Source organism: Magallana gigas, chromosome 2 (genome assembly GCF_963853765.1).
Source record: "Magallana gigas chromosome 2, xbMagGiga1.1, whole genome shotgun sequence".
NCBI lineage: Eukaryota > Metazoa > Mollusca > Bivalvia > Ostreida > Ostreidae > Magallana > Magallana gigas.
The window spans coordinates 48,460,911-48,476,585 of record NC_088854.1 but is presented as its reverse complement, the minus strand read 5'-3'; the positions used below and the strand labels follow the sequence as shown (position 1 = coordinate 48,476,585).

Below are 15,675 nucleotides of genomic sequence, written 5' to 3'. Positions count from 1 at the left end.
ATACACAAGGGCATGCTCTTCGTATGAACAGTTTCTAAGGCGATGCAAACTACTGACAAACAAGTTGATAAAACAGGACCATCAACAGTCTCGTTTGAAGTCATCTTTTCGTAAGTTCTATGGTCGATAAAACGACTTTGTCAGTACAATCTTCAACCGGATCGCATGCTGACTGACGTTTTTCGTACTAATTGTTATACAATAATTAATCACCTAATAGTCTACGGACTTTTTTGGGGTTTTTTCCCGATTACGACAAAGAGCACACGGCGAATGTGACTGGTCAGCAGAGGGGCCTCTCTCCTCCTAGGCACCTGATCCTACCTCTATCTTTTTAGACGTCCATGTTGCTCTGCTTTGGATTTGTATATCGTTTTATGGATTTTTGAGATGGTGACGGTTTGTTATTGTCATTTTTTAACTTGTCAATCTAGAATTATAAATTTAATCTCCTGTTTTATTATAATACAAGGTTCTATTACAGGTTTTTAGCGTTACTCTTGATCTTTATTTCTCATGCTATTAACAAAATTTATGTCGACTTTATACACTATCATCATTTGTTTCCAAAAATCAATGAGGTAAGTCGTAATATTTATTTAAGGCTTGGTCCATAAAAAGTTTAACACAACATGACCTCAAAATAGAGGGGGCATATTAAAATATAAAGAGAATGGATCATAAAAGCATTGATTGATTCCTTACTTCAGCACTTTTAACTTTCATAACTTAGATTTAAAACACAATATTTTTATATTTCTTTATCCTGTTTTTTACATGTTTTTTACATATATAAATTGCATAAACTTTAACAACATTAGAACGTCCCAGAAATAAGTCATTACGGGTTTTCAAAACAGACTAAAACACAAATTGTGGAATAAATCTTAGGTGTAAAATATTCTGTATTGACAACTCAATAATAGTATTGAAAACTTAATAAATGATTTAATATTTGATCATGTGGATAGACTACAGCTGTTCAGCTGTATTATATTTATATGGTTAATAAGGTATTATGTACAGTGTTATTTTCAGTATATATTTTGAGGTAGGTCCTTAAAAGGCGCAATTTTTTCACTTTCACTTTATCACGAAATCTTGTGAAGGTTTTTTTTATTTATTTTTGTGGTTTATTGTGTTGGGTGGAGGGGGATTGAGAGTCTTTAGTGTACAAATCCCATACTTTCTATATGGAACAAATAAAAGATTGAAATTCATACAGGTAAAATGCAATAAATTGGATAAAAATTAATTATACAAAACAATAAAAGTCTTTCAAGTTTGAACTTCTAACACTCATTAACATTTATTCGACATAAAGTCCCTACTGTACATTCATGTAATATTCATGTATGTAAGTCATTAAATCATTACATGGTCAATCAGAAGACAAAGATACTTCAAAGAATGATTCCGACAAATTCCGGTGGTAGTAGTTTACTTCATAAATGATGTGTCGGCATATTCTTCAGCTTTTTGGGTCACGGGTTTGTCATCACTTGATTCTACAAAAAATTCCAACAATTCAACAAAAGTTGATACTATGATTTGAACTAAATATCAAATGGATGAATCTATATAGTATACATTATTTATATACCTTACGAGATCTACGTGCATCTAAAAATGCTTTATAAAGGTATTTTGAAAGTGGAACTAAGTTTGGATGATGGCTGTTATGTTATGAGCGAGATACAGTCTTCAAAATTTTTCAATTCTTTGTTTTTGTAGACAAAGATCGTGCTAATATTTTATAGTTTTATTTCATGCAGTTGACATAATATCAATATATTAATTGATAAAATAATATGCTACTGTACAATCAATTATGATATCTTCAAATAATAATCAATACAATTATTGTTGATACTGTAATGATACCGTTACAATGATTTCCGGTGCGAGCATTGGTGCTAGCGCAGCATATGATTAATTGAATACTTCAGGTGCATATGTAAAAAAAAATCAACAAAAAAAATAGCAGGGTTTACCAAAAAGATGCAATAGCGTGAAAAAAAATTAATTCTATTTCTTCTCTTGCTTTTAATCATTATTTTTGATTTGAATGCTACTCTGTATAAATTTGAAAGTTTCTAAATATCAGCAACACTACGAGGTTTTTTTATTGATCAATGAAAAGAACTGCCGTTCTATTCTGCGTCGGTCATTAGACTTCTTTACATCGGAATAAAATTGAAACTACATCCAAACTGTTTTTAATTAGAATGGCAGATTAGTTATTGTTATATGACATTATACATTTGTATTAAAACAGCTGAAATAAATAAAACAATTGTTGTCAAATATTAAATTGTACCTTTACTTTTCAGTGGAATCATTTTCTCCATGGCCTTTCCTTCTCCATCATTATAAACACTTTTTTGCAATTTTTCATATAATTTTCTACAAACAAAATAACAAATGTTATAAGACTCTTTCTGACATATATATTAAGCAGATGGATAGATGGAAGATAGATAGATAGATAGATAGATAGATAGATAGATAGATAGATAGATAGATGGATAGATAGATAGATAGATAGATAGATAGATAGATAGATAGATAGATAGATAGATAGATAGATAGATAGATAGATAGATAGATAGATAGATAGATAGATAGATAGATAGATAGATAGATAGATAGATAGATAGATAGATAGATACTCGTTTTTTCCATGATTATCTGTAATATAAAAATAATTTTAAATAGTGTTAATGCAAATTTTTACAAAGACATTATTTTAAACAGAACGATTAAAATACGAATTTTCTTTACAATTTTTTCCTAAATAAATATGGTTGAACCCTCTATTTAGTAAATTGTGTATTAGAGTAGAGAAGTCATGAAATATTTTTTCATCTAGGATCAAACGAATTATTATGAAAAAGGATCATAAAAAATTATACTTTTTAAAACATCCTTTAGATTCATAAACAAGATTTTTTATCTACTTTTATTGAAATATTTGCAATACCTTTCTTCAAAATATCCTCGTATTGGCTGGCGTTTTCGTTTGGTGCTAATTCGTCATACATGTTCCTGCAATAAACGCATCAAAATATCTTAAATTGAAAATAATAAAATCATAATCAATAAAATTGGACTAAACCTATATTTTTCATCTTTGAATAATTGCACTCGCAATGTGGTTCTAAAAAATGAAATATTTACATAATTACATGTACTTATTTTTCAACAGCATACTTACTGCATACGATTGTTGTACATATCAAATGTAATAAAATGATTAATCATTAAAATTTACATATAACAATGTGACATTAATATGTTTATGTTTGTATTGAATAAATTTAAACAAAAGAATAATCGTAAACAAAACCATACAATAACAAATTCAGCATTCATACCAACTCACACACCTTTCAGTTTGTTGCTGTTGTTCTGAAATGGAACAATTAGACTTTTTAACAATTTGTTTAAAATGTCATTCAAAATTTATATTTTTTAAACATATATGCATCTATACAAAGATATATTTAGAAAAGTAAGGCTTAGTAAGTATTTTGTATCAAATAATGGTTGTCCTTTGAAGGAATTTGACAAACATACATACTTTGGTTTTTGTTTTCAGTTTTAGACAACTAATTAGATTTTCTGATAAGATAGTTTCAATCCCTTTTTCTTATTTTATATAGTTATCGAATGTCTGCAGTGGAATAGATTTAGATAATTTTAAAAAAAAAGAGAAAATAATTAAAATTGTATTTTCAAATTAAGTCTTTACCTTTTATGGTTGTATAGTTCGATGTTTCTTTGTTTGGGTCAACTTTTATATCTCTGATTTAAATAGATATCACTTAATTAGAAAATAGATAATTACAAATGTATACCAATAAAGCAAATAATTCTTTCAAAATACTTTGACATTGTGTTACGTAATTGAACTTAGAACTTCAAAGAAATTATATATACACAATATTTCCACCTAGAATTGTAAAGTTTACACGCTCATATATCATATAAGAATTGTTTTATCCAAAACAGAAGAACTTGATAAAATTGAGATGCAAAGTACATGATTAAAAATCAAGGAAAACTTAAACGTCAAATAGAATAATTCACAGAATTTTTTTCTCGCACAAAAGTATATACAAAAATTTAGTTAGCTGTTTAAATGTAGTTCTACGAAAATTTCGGGTCGACGAAACGTAGAGCTACAGGTCCACTCACACAAAACTTTATATTTATTGCGCACAAACGTTGCGTACGGTTTGATACTTATTATAACCTAATTTTAATTGGAATATATTCTGTAAACATTCTCATACTAAAAAACCTGAGACGTTTTACTATAAATGGCATTACTTTACTTGCCTCTGAATAATTTTTAACCCTCCTCACCAGTTCCGTAAAAATTGTCGGGTTTGTTGACAGGTAAAAACGGCAACTCTTGATCCCGACTTGAATTTAACATGCTTCACTTTTCGCAGTCCTTTGGGTAGTTTAGTAAAAACGTTTAAGGCAATTTAAGTGGTGAATCAGTTACAAAATGGCTTATTAATTTATGGTTAGAAATATTTCATAAAACATTCCTAATTTAGTTAAATAAGGCTAAACCGTGCGCAATATATCTATACAGTTTGTTTGGATGGATGGAACTGTAGCTTTACAGTCCGACAACCCAAATTTTTCGTAGAGCTATAGTTCTGCAGTTAGGATTTAGTAAGATCTTGTATTAAGAAAACTTACATATTTCTTTTTTCCAACGCTACAATGAATCAATATAATCAAAAAAGGTTAAGGTTGCTAGACACACCAATATATTATTATATATTTTATTAAATGAGATTTCACCAACAATAATTATTTTATAACTTTTTTTGTATTTTAAATAGAAACCGGAAAGCTCGTTTTTGCTTCATACAATATATTTTAGAACTAAAAATGAGCTCTCAGTTGGTGCATTATACAATAATCTATAAAATAAACTTTATAGCATGTTTGATAAAACATATATTGATGAAAATGAAAAAGATTAATTGACGCTATTTATTAAACCTATGGATAAAATCTACAAATGAACTATCAGTCGCATTATACTATTGCAATAAAATCATTTTTGCAACAAACAAATTGAAACGAAATTGTGAAATTCAAGAAAAAATCGTCAATCTAAATTTGAACCGAACGCGACTATAATTAAGGTTTCTCGAAACACCAATATTCTTTGATGTTTTTATAAAGAATCTTTTTTTGAATATGATTTTACCAAAAAGTGACCGATATTGGCTTTTAGTTATTTTGTATGGGGTTTTTTGTATATTTTTAGTTAGATTTAGAAAAAGATGTTTTGACTGCAAACAGATTATTTTATAGCTTTAATGTTGGTCTCAGTTGATGCGTAGTATTATTTTTTCATAATTACATACCAAATATGGTCTGTTTAAGTTTTTAAGATTTTTTTATAAAGAAAATATTTCTGAAACTTAAAATCGTTATTCTTTTATCTATAAAAGATAAAATCTATAAAAAAAAAAAAAAAACAAACAAATAGTCGTATTAAGCACTAATCAAACAATGAAAAATCCACAAGTCGGACGGTATCCGTAATAAAAATTTTTTTGAAAACCCCGAAAACTCTAAAACTGCTGAATTAACAAACAAAGTGAATATTTGTATACCGATAACAAACACAGGCACCTGACGTTAGAAATATTTTTTTTTACAATAAGATTCCAAGAACTTTGACAATAAAAAGATTTGTCACGGTCGCCATTTTGATTTTTAAGACCGACTTATCTGACAGGATTTTTTTCATTTGCGATTCATGCAAAATTAATAGGTAAAAATAAATCCGTTCGCCACTTACTACTTTTTTGTGTAAACTCGTGCATCACCTACACGAATTACGATACATTGTTCCTTTTATTAAAAATCATACTCCGAAAATCAGAGACATAAATAACAGAGATTGTCAACTCCACCATTAGCGTGTAAATGTTACGGGACCAACCTTACTTTGAGAACTACAAGTGCAACAGCAATCTTGTATAAGTCATTAAATTTGAACCTGATAGTAAACATGAACCTGAACCTGTAAATATTTTAAGCATTTTTTATTTATGAAATATTTACAAAAAAACTATTTAGTTTTGAAATTACTTTTTTAAAACTTATTGACTTTTCACAAAGTAATGGTAATGCATTACTTTACTCATGTAATGGTAATGTAATGCATTACTTCAAGACAATTAAGTAATGGTAATTTAATGCCCTAATTCATGAAGTAATGGTAATATAATGCATTATTTTACAATGTAATTCACCCCAAGCCTGATTCCAACTAAGCCGGAAAACATGAACATTAACATTTAACTTGGTTCTTCAATCGATAAGATTGTATATATTATATGATGTATAAGTCTACCAAAATGTATAATCTATTATAGATTTTGCTTACAATGCATTGTTTAAAATTTAAATTTAGTTTAATCAACTAAAGAGCCAACGAACGAGAAGGCAAATTCAGACTAAATGTTTTTATTTTCTTTGTACAAAATTCCTTTAGAGACGAACAGCAGTCATACCGCAAGTAGACTGGAAGCCAATGAAACACGTTTTTAATTTGTAAAACATCTGTTTATAACCCGTCCCTATTTTAACTTCGGCTTGCGCATGATGTTTGGTAGTATTAAGGTGAAAGATTGTCAAAATAAAATTCACAACTTTTCAAAAATGGCACATTGCGTTTGGGAACTTTAATTTCGATTCCACCATCAACCTCTTATTGATTAATGTGCTCGTACACCAACTGAATCGTCAACGGCGTTGTGCATTCAGTTACGTAACTCATTCCACATTTGAATATTTCGATCAATAAAACTATTTGTTTATTTTCTAAATAGAATTTTGTTTATACACAGATGACTTAAAAGATTTAATGCGTGTTTTTATAATACATATTTACTGAAATGCCTGAACACTTTCTGCACTATTTTCTTACGCGTAGACTCAATTCATGTGTTCTACGCGTGCCTTCCGGTTTGAGACTTCGGCTTACAGTAAACCAATAGACGGGGTCACGTGACCCCGTCTAAAAACCATTGACATACATGAACCTTGTATTTCATACATTTATGAAGCTGAAGCATTTGGACTCAAAATAATTGCGGCTTATTGTTTTTGCTATTTTCAGACGAACTTTTGATAGTAAGTTTTCAGATGCTATGTGCTGACCCTTTCATCTAAACACGCATATCAAATGAAATTGAAATGATCTTATTTTTGAAAAGAATGCAATAAATCTATAAAACTGAATTATACTTCTATAAATTTTTGACGAGTTTCTGGATGTTAAGTATTTTTTGTCCATTTATCATAGTTGCTAACAATATATTAAAAACAAATAAAAACAATGTTGTGAAATCTTATTTTGACGTTTAATATTTTTTTACGAGCTTTGATAACTCACTTCTGCTAGGTATCCGATCGAACCGAGCTTTACTACTGATCGCTTTACAAATCAAGCAGCGATTCAATAGTCTTTTGACAGTGAATTTCTAAATAATTTTAGTGTTATGTCTTTTAAAATATAATTGATATGACTCTTTATAAATATGCTGTTGGAGAATTGTGTCAAATTAGCTTTAATTGTGAATGTGAAGATATAAACTATGTCAAGTCAGCCAAGGCCAGTAAAACTGTCCATGGACAACTTGATTTGTGGTAAAGAATATATATTACCTATTTTAAAGATACATGTGTATCGTCTGTGAACAAAAAACACAACAATCAGTATAATCGTAACCAACACCAGCGACCCTCCAACACTTCCAGCAACTACCGCTGTCAGAGAGCTTGCTGTTTCTGTAAAAAAGCATTCATGATTCCATTATTTACTTCTCATAGTAAAATGAAGCGAGGTAGTTTTTCCATAAAATCAACGCACCGCATTCAATTATGAAAGTTAAAATACCTGATCACACAAATAGATAACAAACATGAACGCAACTTTGTTTTAACGGCAATTCAACAGAAATATCGTGTGGCAATACCAATAACCAATATTTATCTTCTTCTTTTTTGTTTCAGTGGGGGTTTTTTTTTGGAGGTGGTGTTTTGTTTACTTTGTTGGGGTATTTTCATTTAAACTGTTGTATCAATGTTGTTACAATGTTGCAACACGAAATTTAATGGATTTAATATTGATATCTGAATGTTCTCTCTGAAAAAGTAAATATAATGTGAATACATAATCTTTATAAATTCTCATAATTTTCCAGCATTAATACTACCGGCCCCAAAAGGGCGAACGATCATATGATATCAAAATTTGAAGTAGCTATGCATGTCTGTAGAGCTAACCAACTCTTTTAGCAGGCTTCTCTATCAATCCAAGGCAAGCTCCTGAAGTCTAATTCTAAACATGTAAATGTAAAAACAATCAAAACGTTGAATATATGAATACAGTACATCTAATTGATGGTACTTATGCATTCGAAACATATTTTCAAAAACAAATAGTATTTTTCAAAAAAGGGAAAATCATATAAATTGGCATTACGTGCTGAGTGTGAGTTTGTATTAAGTTTTTTAAAGCAAAGTATGATTAACGTTTGTGATATTTTTAAAGTTATATTTGGTTAATGTAAATTTCCCATTAATATTCATTCTTTTCCAGGTTATCTTTTTACGTTTTAGTGTCGGTTAAAATAATAGATACGCATTATGAGAAATAAATGAATATTACTTAGAAAGTAATTTGTTTTATGATTCATTCTAGCTATTTGAAAACTGACATTTTTTATGCATAAAAATTCAAACTACACAGGGTCAGTTGACAAATAATTCAATATAACCTTTTACGGTGGTGCAGCTGATTGCTTTTGAGGAACTAGATCCATATCTGTTCTTTGCCGACACAGAAAACCAGTACGTCACCGACGGTTGAAGATTGCTAACGTAAGTAACATGAATTTCATTTTCACCCATGTCGTTTAGACCATTGTAGAGACTAGTTCCATCATGGCCACTCAGAGTAATCACAGTAAAATTCTGAGTGCCTCCGCCATTGAATGACGATATCCATTGTACTATAGCTCCTGTTACTTTACATGTTACTTTTATATTTCTGGGAAGGTCTGGTTTTCCTTTATATACACAAGAAACTAGTAATGCCATGGTAAAGACTTTAAAAAATGTCAATTACTTTTAGAACTTGTTCCACATACAAAACAATTTTAATCAATATCCGTTTAGCAAATTTAGTTAAACTAAAATATTATGTCCAAAACAAGATCAGTTCCCTTTTTAAAAATTGAATAAAAGTAAGTTACATGTTTCTATACTTACTTTGCTTAATTACATTCACAATTACGGTTTTTTCTCCAAACATGTTGCTCGCTCTTAAATAATAAACCCCAAAACTACTTTTCTCAACAGCATCTTGTCTTATTCGAACTGTGAAATTATTCACTTTATTCTCTGTGATAGTGGTTATCATCTGATCGTTCCTTGTTCCGTTTTCATACTGTAGCTCGTATTGAGGCTCTGGATATGCAATTATTGTGGTTGAAAATTCAATGCCGGTGGTGCAACTAACTGCAAGTGTTATATTTGTGATATCTGGCGTTGGTTTACCTATGAAAATAGCAAAAAATATGATCATACTTTCAACTCTTCATTGTGTCTCCACTTTGGTAAAAAAAATTTCTACATACAAAAATATTTATTTATACAAATATGCAAGGATTTTTTTCCCGATAAAAATGTACTATTCATTACTGATTGATAAATAACCTGTATAGCGAAGGCAACTCACAACTTTATTATTCACTGCATTTCCGTTATACATAATTTATCAATATGTATCATTTTCGAGTATGTATCAGATATGTTTCTTTTTAAATAACAATGAAGATACCGAATACCGTTAGAAAATATCAGTGTACAATAGTAAAATCAAAACATTGAAGCAAAATCACTTCATGTTGATTCGAGTGTTTTCCTCAAATACCGTTCACAATTACATGTATTATGCATGTTTACATGTACGCGAGCTTGTTATTTGATTACTAAATTGCGAGTAAATTTATTGATATTGTAATAATTTCTATACTAAGTATCATTGTGAGCTCTTATATCGGTCAGTGAAATTTGAATAAATTTTACCGTATAGTTTAAATATATGTTGGAAAGCAGTCTTCAGAACAATTATGTTATCATAAATTCGATTGTTTTATTCCGACTCATGCAATTAATAAAGTTCAAATGTTAGGGTTTGTAAGAAAAAATCTACACATGTATGTGTCTATTCAGTGTAGCATAAACATAGACAATTGCTTTTTTGAAAATGAAATATTAAACAGTATTGTGTTTTCTTGTGTAAAATTGTCAAATTCATTGCCAAGTTCAATTTTTTTTTGAAACAATAAAGTACGATAATCCTAAACGGTAATAGGGATAACTTCAATCTTGCAATTTCAAACACGTGATACAAAATAGAATAAAAATATGAAATTCTCAAAACTCTTTGTATAAAAGTCATAAAATATCATATATTCATTGTTCAAATAAACGAACAAAGAATTAGATATTGGCAAAGTAGTAAAAGAGGACATATCTCGGACATATCCAGTAAATACGTTTGCACCCAGCCATATAATAAATATTGCACATTACAGTTAACAAAAAGATTAAGTACTTATCGTTATTTCTATTTTCTTCCATTTGTTTTTAAACATATCCTTGAATACACATTCTTTGTTAAAGTGTATGTAACGCATGCCACACTATAATGTCGTTATTCAACTTGTTCATGATAACACTAGGGAAACAAACAACTTTTTAAAACACAATAACCGATAAAGTCTTACTGGCAAAGGTAAGAAAAGAAAGTTGCTGGGCAGTGAATGGGAATAAAATCCGAGTTCGAATAAAAAACATTGACGGCTTAAGCTTATTAGAAAGTAAAAGCTTCAAGAGAGTACTTAATTATGATTTAATTTCATGACATTTTCAAACGCGAGTTTTATTTGTGTTAGTTGCTTATTTTTTACACGATCTATTTCATTACTTTCAATTATTTATCTACTACGTTGCACGTAAAACCCTTATGTACATGTATGTCTACATATCCATGATATAAAATTTTAAAATAGATATTTAAGTTTAGGTTGAATATGAAAACATTATTGTTGTTACTATAATGTATCATGAACTGCAAATTTCATGTCAGAAATTTGCAGTTTAAAATTATAATTTACTCTTTAAAAACAAAAATATATAACGATTGATAAAGTTCTATCAGTTTTTTAAGAACAAAATCTATTTAGAGACCTGTTTACATTAATAATGTCCTATACATAAATTGGTTCGCTACATATTCCTCATCTTCGCTAGCCAAGGGTTTTCGGTCCGCTTTGCTCCCCATAAACCCTTGGCGGATTTCAATATGAAAACTCGGTGATAGGCTCCGCTTTATGATTGGCTGCAGCTGCGAGTAGCTGATCCAATCACAGTGCATGTAAATATAAACTTTAAAAGAAAACAATCGAGTACAGTGCTTCTCCAACGATGGTCTAACTAGATCGCTTTAAAAGCTACATGTATCTATTTTACTGGGATTGAACATGTAGCTCTACAAACTTGTCAAGGCTCGCGTGATCAGCATGGGAAGTAAACATGGAAAATGTAGAAGTTGCCTATCCCGTTAGTATATATATACGTCCCTGCTTATGGTTATTGCTTTTAACGATTTAATGATCTTTGTTTTATTTAATTTCTTTGGTCCGCAATATTCACGACAGCGATACCTGGTTTTATAGCATGAAAACTTTCATATACATGTAAATCGGCGACTTTCTCATTCCGGTCCTTACAAAACACGATGAATAAAACAATCTGTGCTTTCCCTTCGTTATTACTTAATTCGTATTTAACATGTTTAATAGCATCGTTAATTATGTTCCAACATTCGGTAGTCAGCATGTTTTTAAGTTGTATTAATACTGTAGTGTGTATATAACCCGTTGTTTAATTCGATTAAAATGTAAATATGCAAGGGGCGCAACTCAAGTTGCTCGCTAGATAGCGCCACCACATCACCGAGTTTTCGTAATGAAATCCGCCAAGGGTTTACGGGGAGCAAAGTGGACCGAAAACCCTTGGCTAGCGAAGATGCATATTCCTCAGTGGATGATTATTTCTTGTGATGGAATTTAATAATTCATTTAAATCTTTTTAAAACAAAGATTGAAGTACCATTCTGTATTATTTTTAAAGCACCTTTTTGCAAAGTTTTATTTTAAAGATACAGCTCATATTGCATAGGTGTCGTTTTAGTTAATATTATATTTAATTTATCTAATTTTGACATTGTTAAACTGTATATATAATCCCTGCATTATATCACTGTGCCTGCAAACATTGAATATGATATCGTTAACATAATTATTACAATATATAAGATGTTCTAACATTTGCTATTTTTCATTATATATATATTACCCAAAAATTAGTCAAGTAGTCAAGGGTTTTAAGCTAATAAGTATCTTACAGTTTACAATTAGTTCCACCCTTGCTGACACTGTATTCCCGATTCCATTACTGGCCACAAGGGTATAGTTCTTGGTATCTGTACACATGGTGTTTTCGATAGTGTATGAAGCAGTTTTCACTGTTGTCTGGGTTTTCAAAAGTTGTGTTCCATTATACCAAGACGCATCTGACAAAGGATTGCTTACTATATATCGAGTTATTGTGAATTTCTCACTCTCATTTACTACTTGTAGTGATCTCCTCTCTATTGTGGGTTGGTCTAGAAATAAAATAAACAATAACAATAGCAACTTTTAAGCTTGATAAGATTATATTCTTTGACCAGCATGCCTACAATGTAAACTGTGAAAGGATTGTCTTTGATATGTATATATCTACGCAAGCATAAGGATTTAATTTTGAGAATTAAGGATTGTCATTTTTTTTCTGTGAAATGGTTTATTTTTTATTTGTTATAATTTCAAAAAATAATTTGTATTGGATATTGGTATAATTAGATGGTAAAGTAGTATTTAATCTTTAATTTTGCGAAAGAGCGACAAAAATGTCTCCTTAATTCAATGTGCATATGCAAAACCAGATACAGTCTTATTTTCAATTACTGAAATGTGTTATATAAACGCCCAAGCTGCAGTAAGATAAGGTAGTCCACAATACAGGGTGTGGTTAACACAGGTAAAAAAAAGGGTTGTTTCACTCTGTAAAAAGCTCACTTTCCCTTATAATTAGATGAAAGGTTAAGTCTGTTTTGGATAATCGTTTTCATATAATGTTGATTGATTTTTTTTTATACAAAAAGTACAAAAAACTAACAGTAAACGATATATTGCAAAACTTTTATTTAAGATTTGGAATCTCTTTCACATATTCCCTAAAGTATTACATCATATGGTCGACTCATGATTAAGAATGTGTTAACGGCTATTTATTATTTAACTATCAGCCTAAAATAAGAGAAAATGTTCATTTAATAAACTAATTGAAATATTTGATATACAAAACGCCATTTTGATAAAACGGTGACCAAACTAGATTATTAAACAATTAGTTTTCTTCATAAGTCTACTAAGATACTAGTTAGCTCAAACACATCATCATTTTGAAGTCTTTTTACCACCTTGAGAAATGAAATAAAAAATGACGAGCTCGCGCCCACGCTTCAACATGACTTGAAAATAAAGTGTTATGATGTTCCCTATCTTTAACGAGGCCGAGTACAGAACGAGTACGCACGCTTTCGCGCAGCGTTTCATTTGTATTGTGACGTCATCTTTTTGCTTGGTTGACGCCATGGCGTGATAGTTTCAACTGCAGATATTCAGCGAAAATTGTTGAAAATATCTCGTTTGATGCGTAAAAATAATGTTATATTGTGGAATAAACATAAATGTCTCGAAGTATAAGCTATATTTGGGCTCGGGTCGAAAACGTGAAGAGGGTTCAGGAAGCCTAGCCTTCTGTCACGTTTTCTTAACCCGCCTAAATATAGCTAAATTCATATATTTCAGACAGTAACCATGTATTTTATATCAATGACCCTTAATATGTGATGTTATACATTTTTTTATTACTTAAATATGACTGAATGTTTTAATAATACTATTTAGATCACCTTTTCCGCTTTTGTCAAATAAAAAATAGCCATTACCTGACGAATCTGGGAAATTGGGCATACAAAAATCAACTTTGATAAGACCCCTGGAACAAACCAGGAGGTAAAAGGTTTTTTTATTTGACCATTAGATGCCTTTTAGCAATAACTTTAATATGTAGAACAGAAAAAGAAATCCCTAGGGCAGAAGTTTTGAAAAAATGTAAAAAAAAATATGCAAAATTGATACATTTCAAGCAAAATCCCATAGGGTCCTATGTTAAAGATTAACACACTTTGAGATGACCCCCTAAACAAACGGTGTGGTAAATGTCTTATTTTTTAATCTTAAAATAATAATTATATCAGTAGAAATTCATGTAAAAAGTTTCATCCAAAAATCTAGGGCAGAACAAATTAGCCTCGGCGTTCCAAAATGATAAAAATATCTCACAAAGAACATTGACGATCATGGGCTGACTGTGTGTTCCCTTCTCCCCAATACTGTAGTTGTTCTCTGCTGTACATCTGTATGTACCAGAACTGGCTCGCTGTATGTTAGGTATATGTAGAGTGGACCCGTTCTGTCTAAATCCTGGGTTGTCTTCCTTGGTCCAATAGAATGTGGTGGAGTTAGGATTACCAGAGACGGCCTGACAGGTGACTAATAAGGCTTTTCCTTCTACTATGTCTTGTTGAGATAGCGTCTTTATTGTTGGTGGGTCTGCATACACAACATGTAACGAGATCAATGGATATTTCAAAATATATTAATTACAATATCAAGACTTTTCAATTTCGTGCATGTTAGTTAATAGTAAAACAATGCCCTTTCTAGTGAATGGTATTTAAGACATATTTGTTTTGTTCAATTAATTGGCAAGTATAATATCCATAATTCAATCTAATTAGCTATTTCTATACGCTAAACAAAACCTATGTAATATTATAGAAAGCTTATCACAGAAGAACACAAACCAGTCTGATGCACATAGAAAAACTTCTCATTAAACCTATGAAATACAAACACAAAATATTTTATAATTTTGTTTTGAACATCATAATCAGTGACCTACAAAGAACATTGACGTCCATGGACTGACTGTCTGTTCCCTTCTCTTCTTTATTGTAGTTGTTCTCTGCTGTACATCTGTAGGTACCAGAACTGATTCGCTGTATGTTAGGTAGATGTAGAGTGGAACCATTCTTTCTGAATCCTGGGTTGTCTACCTTGGTCCAGTAAAATGTTGTCGAGCTAGGATTTCCAGGGGTGGCCTTACAGGTGACAGACAAGTCTCTTCCTTCTAATATGTCTTCCTGAGACAGCATATGCACTGTGGGTGGTCCTGTTATTTAAACAATACTGATATCAATGGATAGTACGTTATTATAGCATTTTCCTTGTAACATGAATATTAAATTGATTGTCTTTCTTTTGACACAATGGTATCTATTCTTCCTATGAAAATTGGACATTTTAATTGAAATGAATGTTTGTTGTTCATTAACATTACATGTATTTTCTAAAATGATAATTTCATAATTCATATTGGTTG

At 30.3% G+C, this 15,675-nt stretch overlaps 1 protein-coding gene across 10 annotated transcripts in view; it reads right to left on the bottom strand.

Annotated features, from left to right (window-relative positions):
• Positions 1-777: 777 nt before the first annotated feature.
• Positions 778-15,675, bottom strand: part of LOC117681776 (carcinoembryonic antigen-related cell adhesion molecule 5-like) — a 59,604-nt gene continuing 44,706 nt past the window's right edge. For 3 of the 10 annotated variants that reach the window (XM_066076963.1, XM_066076962.1, XM_066076969.1), the window contains 13 exons: positions 15,196-15,465; positions 14,574-14,843; positions 12,527-12,787; positions 9,322-9,609; positions 8,829-9,119; positions 7,714-7,836; positions 4,720-4,738; positions 3,755-3,807; positions 3,378-3,411; positions 2,984-3,048; positions 2,673-2,691; positions 2,321-2,406; positions 778-1,508 (listed from right to left, as the gene is read on the bottom strand). In XM_066076963.1, the coding sequence (XP_065933035.1) occupies positions 1,441-1,508; positions 2,321-2,406; positions 2,673-2,691; positions 2,984-3,048; positions 3,378-3,411; positions 3,755-3,807; positions 4,720-4,738; positions 7,714-7,836; positions 8,829-9,119; positions 9,322-9,609; positions 12,527-12,787; positions 14,574-14,843; positions 15,196-15,465 (1,847 nt within the window). In that variant the 3' untranslated portion in view covers positions 778-1,440. Of the gene's footprint in view, positions 1,509-2,320; positions 2,407-2,672; positions 2,692-2,983; positions 3,049-3,377; positions 3,412-3,754; positions 3,808-4,719; positions 4,739-7,713; positions 7,837-8,828; positions 9,120-9,321; positions 9,610-12,526; positions 12,788-14,573; positions 14,844-15,195; positions 15,466-15,675 lie in introns of those variants that run through there. The other 7 variants (XM_066076964.1, XM_066076965.1, XM_066076968.1 and 4 more) reach the window with 7 other exon arrangements.